The sequence below is a fragment of the Ovis aries genome, chromosome 21, assembly GCF_016772045.2.
Source record: "Ovis aries strain OAR_USU_Benz2616 breed Rambouillet chromosome 21, ARS-UI_Ramb_v3.0, whole genome shotgun sequence".
Lineage (NCBI taxonomy): Eukaryota > Metazoa > Chordata > Mammalia > Artiodactyla > Bovidae > Ovis > Ovis aries.
Window position 1 is genome coordinate 40843889 of NC_056074.1, and position 11172 is coordinate 40855060.

Here is an 11172-nt window from a genome sequence, read left to right on the forward strand (position 1 = left end):
TACAAAATATTCCCAGGACTACAGCTACCATTTAGAAAATGTCAACCTGTACTCCAGCGCTTTCTCCAGGACTCCAGTCTTCAGGAATCCCTATTCCCCATGCTGGGAAAGAGCCTGACTTCAAACCCAGGACTCTGGGTCAGGGCACATGCACTTAAATCACCAAGTCAAATGGCTTCTGTAGAGGGAGCTGCCTCTTCTCCTTTATGTCTCCTCCTCTCTCTAATTCCCTGGTTAGGCCTCACCCCTAAGGCCCTTCAGCATTTGTCTGCAGCCCACTGCCCCAGCCTTATCCTCTCCCCTCCCCATCTCTCACACCCTAGGACTCCCCACACCCCCTGCTCTGCTGCCAGAAGTCCCCACTGTTCCCTGAATATTCCATATCCATCCATGCCTTGCATTTTCTGGCACATCTGTCTGGGTTGCTCCCCCACCCCCAACTCAGCCCAGCGAACTCATATTCATCCCTCAATGCGCAGTTCAGGGGACACCTCCTCAGGGATGCCTGCCTGAACTTTCCAGTAAGATCAATGGCCCCCTCCTCTAGCATCTCATATTACACATTCTGCAGAGTCCTCACAAGCCCTATCACACGTTACATTCTATTTCCCATGGCCTTGGGAACAGGGCCATAGCTCCTTTGTTTCAGGGCTGTCAGACCACCCAGAACCTGGCACAGTGACTAATGGTCGAAGGAATGAATCCTCACTTGGAGTTGGCCTGTGTCTTTCAGTTCCCAAGATCGTATCTTTTGTGTGTGTGTGTGGTGTGTGTGTGTGGCTGCTCTGGATCTTCATTGTGGCATGCCAGATCTTTCACTGTGACACTCAGGCTCTCTAGCTGCAGCATGAGCTTAGTTGCCTTTGGGCATGTGGGATCTTAGCTCCCCAACCAGGATTTAAACCAGCATCCCCTGTATTGCAAGGTGGACTCTTAACCACTGGACCACTGGGGAGGTCCCCAAGGTCCTATCTTGCCTCACTTTCCTCTTTGGTTGCAAAACAGCCTCTGGCTTCTGAGCAGGGCCTGGCACTGACTCATCACCTGGTATATAACAGCTGTTTATTGAGTGGCCATGGGAGGCAGGAGGGCAGATGGGCAGAAAGGTCCGTGCTGGTAATCTCAAACACTCTGCTCTTCCCTGCCCTGGGCAGGGTGGCACAGATGTGTGGCAAAGCAGGCTTTTCCTCTATCCCTCTGCAGAACTGGCTGACTGTATCTCTGAGGCTCCATTTCTGAGAAGGCGGGAGCCTGGGGAGGCAGAGGATGCTGGTGCGGGGACAGAGTCATAGTTACCCATGCAACCAGGCAGTCTGTCTGGGAGCACAGGGCTCCTTGCCAGCCAGTACCCCTTGGCCATCATGTGGCCAGGAAGGCCCAGCCCAGGGATGCCCACAAATCCCTTCCCTTCTCAGGGCCTCGGTCATCCCATCTGTCCAATGGGTACAATCATCCCCACCTCACCCAGCTCATCAAAGTCAACAGAACCGAAAGCGCTTTGGAAATAAAGATTCAGTGAGATCACTGTACAAATGAAGACGGTTGTTATTAGACACAGGAGCAGGGTCTGAGGGAAACACAAGCAAAAAACGGTGTAGTCTTCAGGGCTTTTGCCTTGAACCCCTTGAGGAAAAGGGAAGCAGGCAGAGGGCAGGAAGAAAAGCACCTACAGGCAGGTGGGGACTGGGTTCTGGCTCTGCCAAGAACTGGTCATTCCCCCGGGACTGGGTTTCCTCACCTGTACAGAGAGGGGCACAGTCCCTGCCAGCCTCCCTCCAAGGGCCTCAACGTGGCTTCAGTGAAAAGGCAAGGTCGGAACAGTTTTGCAAACTGTAAAATGCAGCCCAACTGGGTTCCGGGGAGTGGACACAGTGAGCGCTGGCGACTTAGACACTGTTTGAGGCCTGGAGGGTCCTTTGAAATCCCTCAGATCCCTAACTCATTCTCCCCCATCCCCTCAACCTCCCTGGATTCCTCTGTTCTGAAGTCCGAGAGACCCGACCGAGGGGTCGCTGAGGCCTGGAGAGAAGAGGAGGTCCTGCCCTGGACTGGCCCCCACCCCCACACGGACTCAGGCCGCGTCCACACCAGCCACACGGTTGGCAAGACTCCACCTGTGGCCTCTGAGTCCCGGCAACTCGCCAGTGGGTTTGTAGAGATTAATGAACGCAGTCCTGACGGTGAGGATGGGCTGTGGTCCTCGGCCCTCGTTCCCCTGATGATCACCCTTTCAGTGAGGTTTTATGTGCATCCAGACAGTGCGTCAGCTCCACTCCTGGGTGAGGGCTGGAATGGCAGGCGGTGAATTCTTCCTAGCAGCACTCCCAGTGGCCGCCAGCCCTGGAAGGAGAGCTGTGCCCACCTCTTGCTGGAGCCCTCAGGCCACAGGGCCCCCGCCCACCCGGCCCGGTGGAGGCTTGAGCCTGGCCCGTCATTCCCCCAGCACTGGGCCTCAGCTCTGAAGAGACACGCTGGGAGAGCCCTTGATGGAGCGCTTCAGAGCAGCGCCTTGAAGAGGAAGGAAAGGGAGGCGCCACAAGAGAGCCCCAGTGCCAGGAAGAAGGTCATGAGGGTGCCGGTCACCTCCCTCTCCTGTGGCAGCACCTTCCTGGAACACACAGGAGAGGAGCTCTGAGAAAAATGTGGGGCCCACCTTGGACCCAGCCCCATGCCCTCCGCCCCTCTAACAACAGGACGGATGATTTCTAGTCTGGGCTGGCCCAACTTCCGGGCCACTATAATGAGGCCCTTCCCTCTGGACTCCAGTTTCCTGATCTGTAAAATGGGGCCACTGGACACGGATGTCTCTCATACCCCTGGGGTCCAGATGCCCCTGCCTTCCTTCTTGGCAAAATGTCCCCTACCTGGTCTTCCTATCCTCTCTACTCTCCCTTGTCCCCAGGGTAAGCAGCCCAGGAACTCTGCTTGTGACCTCAACCTTGGGTCCCCTGCAACTGAGAATGTGGGAGAGTAGCTGGGCCCTAAGGAATGACAGTGCAACCTGCTTGCTCACAGAGGGGGAAACTGAGGACCAGAGCCAAGGCCTCAGAATCAGCCTGGGCTGCCTTACTAGGTAGGAACCTCCCAGACGAGTCCCCTGCTCCTCAGCTCCTGGCCTGGGGCCAGTCCATCAGTGAGGGCCTGGCCTGATGACGGGGCACCAGTGAGGCCTGGAGAAACAGCTCGGGCCGGGCTGGACAGAAGCCGAACTCTTGGCGGCTGTCCCTCTTCAAGAGTGAGCCCACCTGCCCGCTCCCAAGCCCTCCCCTCGCCTTCCCATCCCCCGGACCTGGGCGCCAGGCACATGGTGAGGGACACCAGGTAACCATTTGAGACAGCGAACAGCAGCATGAAGGTGATGAAGTAGGCGTCCTGGGGGAAGAGGATGGGCAGTCGGGACCTCTCGGGCACGTGGCACAGCATGAAGAGCGGCACGAACAGGACGCGCAGGCAGACCAGCAGGGGCAGCAGCCGGCTGTCCTCGTCAGGCTGCAGCGGAAGGCGGGGGTGAGGGCGGTCCCCGGGAGCAGCGCCTCTGCTCTGGGCCACCCCTGAGAGATTCCACTATCACTTCCCCCAACCTACCCCGCGTGAGCCAGGGAGGACCCAGCACAGGGACCTCTGGAGAGCAAGGGGCAAGGCCAAGGCCACCCCGCCCATAAGCGCCCAGCCTCTGCCTCTCCTGAGAGCCAGTCTGTGCTCTTTCAGTGGCAGAACTAGAAGAATGTCTCTGGTTTTCAAAGTTGGTTGTGCTGAGCACCCGTGGGGGTTCCAAAGAACCCTTTGGGGCAGATGGGATTGGAAACTGGGGACCCAGACACAATCAGAGCAGCTCCTCTTTGATCTACAATATTTGTTGTGTGTCCTTGGAAGATTTCATTGAAAGAAGCAGCATCGTAGCAAAAAACAATCCAAATACTAGGAATCCTGCCTGACCTCTCACATGGCGCAGGAACCTCTGTGTAAACACTTTCCACGTACCAGGGGCTGGGCCCTCAGCTGGATGCTGGAGACAGAGGTCAACTGGACATGGCTTCTGCTTTAGGAGAATTTAGTCCAAGCCCTGGCTTGCATGCCTCCAGGGGCTGGTGCTCTGTGCTAACTGTCTGTTCCATTACCAAACCCAGACCCGGGCCAGTCAGTGTTGGGAAGTCACCCTTCTGCGCTCTTCCACACTCTCTGATCCTTGACTGCTTCTCCAAATGTCCAATCACCCCAGTAGACATGCTCACCCACAGGAAGTAAGAGGTTAGGCTCCGTCCCAGACAGTCCATGACATTGAAGAGGAGGAAGCAGCAGATGGGGTTGAAGAACTGACCTGGGTGGGGGACAGAGGGGGCTCATCCTGGTCCAGGCTGCCCACTCCCCTCTCTCCCCTCCACCCTCATTGCCCTGTCCTCTGCCGCTTCCCACTACTCACTCCACTTCCCAGGACCGGTGGAGCTGGTCACCATGGCTGTGATGGCTGGGAAGACGGACAGGGTGACTGTGAAGACCAACACGAGGCACAGCGCCGTCAGCCAGATCTGGGAGCCAGAGGAAGGGGTGTGAGGGGGCAGCCAGACTCGGAGCCCAACATGCGGCCACAACCCCTCCACCCAAGCCTTGGCCCTGGGAGCGGGACACTGGAGCCTGGCCCAGCGTGTCCCTGACCCACCATGACCCTGTCACCTCGGGGTGGACAAGCTGAGTACTAAGGTCTTAGTCCATTCTAAGAGTCTCTGGGGTAGGCTGGAGAGAGCAGCTCTCTCTTCCCCAGGGATGAGGGTTGGGGGTTGTATCCAAGCCAAACCTTCCGGAGGACAATGAAAACTGAAGGTTTTTCTGGCTTCTGGGGTTCCTCTGGTTCCACCTCTGTCTCCTTCTCAAGGTCAAGATCCAGAGTCAGGGCTGCCCTCTGGGGGCTGTTGGGAATCCCATTCTTCTCATCTGGGGCAAGAGGAGAGAGCAGGGTCATGCCTGTGACAACCAGGCCGGAGGAGGGGAGATTCCAAGCAGTTAAAACAAGTGACCCTCCACCAGCCCAGGTGCAGGCCAAGAGAATTAATGGAAATACGCCAACCTACTATTTATTAGGCTTCCCTGGTGGCTCAGTTGGTAAAGAACTGCCTGCAATGCAGGAGACCCAGGTTCAATCTCTGGGTCTGGAAGATCCCCTGGGTCTTCCCTAATGGCAACCCTCTCCAGTATTCTTGCCTGGAGAATCCATGGACAGAGGAGCCTGGTGGGCTACAGTCCATGGTGTTGCAAAGAGTCAGACACAACTGAGCAACTAACACTTTCACCTTCACTGTTTTTTAAGTACATACATGCTTCCCTGGTGGCTCAGAGGTTAAAGTGTCTGCCTGCAATGCGGAAGACCTGGGTTCGATCCCTGGGTCGGGAAGATCCCCTGGAGAAGGAAATGGCAACCCACTCCAGTATTCTTGCCTGGAGAATCCCATGGACAGAGGAGCCTGGTGGGCCACAGTCCACGGGGTTGCAAAGAGTCGGACACGACTGAGCGACTTCACTTTCTACATGTACCAGGCACAGTTAAGCACCTTAGAGGGATTATTCCACTACCACTGCTTTATAAAAAACAAAAACAAAAAAAAACCCTGAGGCTCAGAGGGGTTATGTGACTTGACTGAGGTCACATAGCTTGGATGTCTTGAAGCTAGGATTTAAACTCAGACACACCTGGATCTAGGACCTGCAGGCCTGAAGCTCTGCTGCCTCCCCATTTTATGGAGGAGGAAACTGAGGCCCAAAGGGCAATTGAAGGGATGACTTCAATCTCACTGACTTCCCTTCAAGATCGTCTGCCTCTGCTCACTCGAGGCTCCTAGAGATGAGGGGTCTAGTTGGGGACAGAGGTGAAACGCTTCCCGGTGGAGATGGCTCCAGCCTCCCCTGGCTCTTCCATTTCCCCGGCAGGGTCCCGGGCTCACCAGACTGGAGAAGCTCAGCTTTGGTCTCCAGCTCCTGACCTTGCGCCTTCGATGGTTTCTTGGCCAGATAGTAGCGGGCAAACTTCTGCAGAAGGAAAGCGTTGTCCCTGCCTGGCTTGGGCTGAGGTGCCTGGATCCCTCCCCACCCTGCTGACTTAAGAGGCTGGGGTCCCCCAGTGGCTGACTCCTTTGGGGATCAGGACTGGGCCCCTCTGCCTCCTTTGGCTTCTCTCAGGGCCTCAGACTCAGGGCAGTATCTGTGATGCTCCGAAGTGGGCCTTGAGCTCACCAGGTGGGGCAGGCTCACGTAGCACACGATGGACATGATGGTGCCCACACAGGGCGTGATGAAGTACCCCAGGGCGGACGTCTGGGCATCCACGCCACCTGTGCAGAGACTTCAGCTGCAGAAGGGAGATGACTGTCCACCAGCTCCCGCAGGGAGCTTGTCCTACTTCGCAGTACACACATCTCAGATTCACCTCCCGGCCTCTTCCATTCCTCCCACTGACACTCAGGACCCTTGTGCAGGGGGCCCTGGCCTGGCCCTTCACATTGCTCACTCTGTCATTTTTGTTGAGCACTTACTATGTGCTCATTATAAATGCACGCTTCTTACAATCTGAGTATGGAGCTGTAAGAATCATTCAAATTGGGAAGCAAACACAGGTAAGTGCCTTATCCAATGCCCCTGGCTAGAGAACAGTGGAACCGGAGTTCAGACCCAAGCCTATCTGAATCCCACACCTGTCTCCCCTTCCCTCAACCTCAACCTACTGCCACAGGCGAGTGCTGGCCTCAGGAATCCTGCCCTGGGCCCCAAGTTAACCCAGTCCTCACCCATCATTCTCTCATGGTAGGACTCAAGAGCCCCACACCCAATCCCCAGCTCCCCCATCACCCCATCACCTCTGTCTCGACCACAGCCCAAAACATCTCATCCTCAGCACACGCTCTGCTCCCCAGAATCCCAGACTGCCACCCAAATCTACTCACTGGCCATGGATATGAGCATGGCCAGGGCAGCGAAGATCCCGGCCAGGCCCTGGCCACTGAGGAAGAGGGTGCTGTACTTGGAAGGCATGGTGCCCAGCTGTCCGAAGAGGCTGCCTTGCAGAACTGCACCGAAGGCTGTGGAAGGACAGGATTGGGGGCAGCTGCTCAACTAGGTAGGCCCCAAAAGCTCCCTGGAGAGGGTGTCGGCTGGGTGCACAGGGGACTCTGGACTAGGTTGGACACTCTGGTGTAACACCCCACATGCATTCCTCTTCCGAGGTGCAGCCCTGGGTGTGAGGGGCTGGGGGCCAGAAGACCAGCTCTCAGGTCACTGCGGGGCCTGGGACGAGTGACTTCTCCTCTCCTCTGGGCCTCGGTTTCTCCTCGGGGATATGGGTGATGTTTCTTCTGTCTTCCCTTCGATACCTTGGGCCCTTTCAGCTACAAGAGGCTCGGCTGAAGTCCTGGTGGGGCAGGGTGGGGAGGTGCGGAGGGGCCGAGGTGCTCACAGTTGATGAACCAGACGGAGGCCATGGTGATGGAGAAGAACAGCCCGGGGCTCATGTCCACCTTGACCAACACTGCCGTCAGGGTAAAGAGGAGCAGGATGACCAGCAGGCTGCCCAGAATCCGCACCATCTCAGGGATGCTGTTTGGAAGCGTGAGGGGCAGAGTGGGCATCGCTGGGCTCGGGCCAGGCGAGGGAAGGAGGGCGAAGAGTTTCATCCCAGCGCTGGACAGTGGGGGCCCGGGGGAAAGACCCAGAGGGAGGGGAGGGAGGATGGGAGGGCTTCCCCCTCGCCGCCCCGCCCCGCGCCCCCCACCGCCCGGGGCCCAGATGGAGCTGCCTCAGCAAAGGGGGCGGGACCCAGGGGGCGGGCCTGGGGCTGAGCCCCGGGGCGGGGCTCTCACCACTGGTACAGGAAGGAGTTGAGGAGTGTGAAGAGCAGCAGCGGCAGCTGCGACAGCAGCGTCACCCAGTTGTTGAAGTTGAAGGTATCTGCGGGGCTCGTGTGGTTGGTGCCCAGGGTCTCGGCGGTGCTGTTGGCCCCCGCCAGCCGCCCCTGGAAGTACTGCCAGGAGGCCAGGGGGTAGGGTACAGGGTTACCCCACAACCTACCTACCCTCGGGAACCCCCCAGCCTTCTTCCTCTGCCTCCTCCCACGCCCGGGATCGCTCCGTTAACTTCTGCGGGACTGTCTCTCTGTCCTTGCGCTGTCCCCAGAACCTGGCACCTAGTCGGAGCTCGATGAACGTGCACGGAATTGAACTGAAGTCTGAGACCGAGCCCAAGCCCAGGAGCCCCCAACTTGGGCCGTGCTGCATCTCTGGATCACCCCTCCTCTCCGGTGTCGGTCGCGGCCCCCACCCCCACTCCTGCAGCAATTTCTAGATTCCTGGGTATTTATGGAGCTCCGACCGCAAGCCAGGCTCTGGATCAGATGCTGACCAACTGCTTTCTCTCTGGAACACACATCCTGCCACTGCTGCTGCTGCTGCTGCTAAGTCACTTCAGTCGTGTCCCACTCTGTGTGACCCCATAGACGGCAGCCCACCAGGCTCCCCCGTCCCTGGGATTCTCCAGACAAGAACACTGGAGTGGGTTGCCATTTCATTCTCCAATGCATGAAAGTGAAAAGTGAAAGTGAAGTCGCTCAGTCGTGCCTGACTCTTAGCGACCCCATGGACTGCAGCCCATCAGGCTCCTCCATCCATGGGATTTTCCAGGCAAGAGTACTGGAGTGGGGACATCCTGCCACAACTCTGCTTAACTGCCCCTCTCCCCACCCATGGCTCCTTGTGGCCTGCAGGGCAAAGCCCTAAGGTTATGGAACAGCATTTGGGGCCTTTCAGAACTAGTTTCTGTTTTGTGGCCCATTTCTTGTTCCATCCTGCTAAGCTCCAGGCACCCCAAGCTCTGGCCCTTTCTCTGTACAGGTTGGCACTCTCTGCCTCTCATTGCCTTCACCAGGCTGCTGGCTCTGATGCCCTCCCCTCTCTGACCACTCACATTCCCAACACAAATACTTTACCTACCCTTCTCCCAAGTTACAGATCACCTTATTATTAATCAGAAGGAATTGCTCTCTCCCCTGGGGACCCACTGGACTCTGCTCCAAGCTTGGGATGGCACATATCATGTTACATTACCAACATTTCCTTGGCACCTATCTTGCTCTCAAGACCAGGGGCTGGTTCATCTTTGGGTGTCCAGGGCCCAGCACAGAGCTAGGCACTGAAGAGGCATCTGGAAAGTTGTTGCTTTTAATATACAAGAATAACCCCGTACCAAAGAGAACACCAGCCCTGGATTCCTGCCTTCCGTTGAAATAATGTAAGCTCGGTGAGGATGCAATCTTCCTCAGCTATAGTTCCTCCTATAACCCCAGTGCCAGGAACTCTAGGTGTACATTGGATGAATGAATGTAATTTATGCTATTTCAAAGAAAATCAAAGGCTTGGATAACCACTTTTGGAGTGACCAGCCCAGGAATAATGACAAAGGGGAGGTGGGTGGGTAGCTCCTCGCTGGCTCCACAGGATCTCCTGACCTGGTGGCCTTGTGCTAGGATCTGGGCATTCCTGAAAGCTTGTGGATCCTAGCCATGAGAGAGGGTCCTCTCCTCTCTGCGGCCCTCTGTTTCAGCCAACAAAGGGGACATAATGAGGATTCCCTAGGAAATCCCATGGACAGAGGAGCCCAGTGCGGCTCCAGTCCATTGCCGTCGCAAAGAGTTGGACCGACCGAGAGACTGACTCTCACAGGCAGCGTGGTGGGGAAAGGCCGCTGGAGGGACGGCTGGTGGTTGTGGCCTTGGATCTATCACTCCAGCCACGAGTCTCACCGGGATGGCTGTGATGAAGAAGTTCCAGGGGAGGAGGGTGCCCAGCCCGAGGATAAAGAAGCTGATCCCGACCAGGTGGTAGCTGTGAGGATCAGACAGAAGGTCACTCGGAGGACTTCCCTCTCTGGCGGCCCCTCCGCCTCCCAGACCAGCACCCTCCCCCCACGCCGCTCGGAGAGCGGACTACAACCCCCATCACCCAGGCTCAAGCACCCGAGGCAGGGGGCTGACGGGAATTGTAGTTCCAACTGGTCTTCTTTGCGCTTTAGAGAGCCCAAACGGAGCGGCTCTGCGCTGCCCACGACCACCGGATCCCCATACGCCGCACCGTACATGGTCCCCAACTTGCCTGTCCCGCGGGGCGTCTCCTCGCGCCATGGCCGCCTGGCAGGATGAGCCCAGTGGGAGAAAGAGGCGGGCGCCGCACCTGAACCTGCCCCGGGGCCCGTGGGCCAAGCCGGGGACCCGGGAGGCTGGGTCTGGCCGGTGGTGGACACGGGAAGCGGGGTCGGGTCTTCCACGGTCCGAGGCCGGGCAGTGGAAGGCGGAAGCTGGGCAGGAAGCCCCACGCCAGTTTCTTCTGGTCTCAAGTACCGCAGGCTCGGACCTCGGCTCCGCCCCCCCGGGGCGGGGACAGTGGGGAGCCCCACCCCTCCCGGCCCCCGAGGACCAGGGACTCCAGACTCCAGCCCACCCGCGGCCTGACCTCCTGGTCCCCGGACTCCACTGCTCCCCGTGCCTCCCGAGAGGCTGTGATCCGGGAAGATTCCCTCGAATCTGCGGGCGCCGGGCCCGGACCCGTGCGGGCGGGTGGGGGGAGGTAGTAGGGGTGTCCGCCCCGACCTGGCCCCCTGCCTAACCGAGTGCTGTGGAGCTGACCTGGCGCGAAGTTCTCCAGGCTCCGGCAAGACGGAGGTGGTGCCGTGGCGGTGCTAGCGCTCGCTAACGTGCAAGACCACTGGGTGGTAACCCGAGCGCGGCCAGCCCCGGGGGAAGCCGGAGAGACCGTCTGTCGCCGGCTGTCCTGGCGGGCAGCACTGAGCTGGGTCCCCCCCGGGAGGCAGAGGGGAGGGCCAGGTGTCGGAGCTGGCAGAGCCCGCGGGCAGATCTGGAACACAGACAGATGAGCTCTTCTGCAGCGGGTGCCTGGGGAATCGCCGGGACTTTGGGGCGCACAGCGGAGGGTCTAGTCCCTCGGGGGCGTCCAGAGGGGCTTCCTGGTGGCGGTGTGGCTAAGCTTCGGAGGAGTGGCTCCGGAGGAAAGGGAGACCCAGAGGAGCGTCCAGGCCCGCTCCCTAGTCTTACTTAAAAAAAGAAAAATTACTTTTAGGGACTTTGCTGGTGGTCCAGTGGTTAAGACTCCGCAGCCTCTGCAGGGGAAGCGAGTTCCATCGCTT

At 58.3% G+C, this 11172-nt stretch overlaps 1 protein-coding gene across 1 annotated transcript; it reads right to left on the reverse strand.

Moving 5' to 3' along the window:
- Positions 1-1527: 1527 nt before the first annotated feature.
- SLC29A2 (solute carrier family 29 member 2) lies at positions 1528-10363 on the reverse strand. The gene is made up of 12 exons (XM_015103193.3): positions 10125-10363; positions 9776-9857; positions 7842-8002; positions 7439-7578; positions 6930-7064; positions 6223-6320; positions 5934-6018; positions 4793-4929; positions 4421-4526; positions 4233-4318; positions 3290-3489; positions 1528-2608 (listed from the first exon to the last, which is right to left on the reverse strand). The coding sequence occupies exons 1-12, from the start codon at positions 10151-10153 to the stop codon at positions 2497-2499; spliced, it is 1371 nt and encodes a 456-aa protein (XP_014958679.2). The 5' UTR covers positions 10154-10363; the 3' UTR covers positions 1528-2496.
- Between the last annotated feature and the right edge of the window lie 809 nt (positions 10364-11172).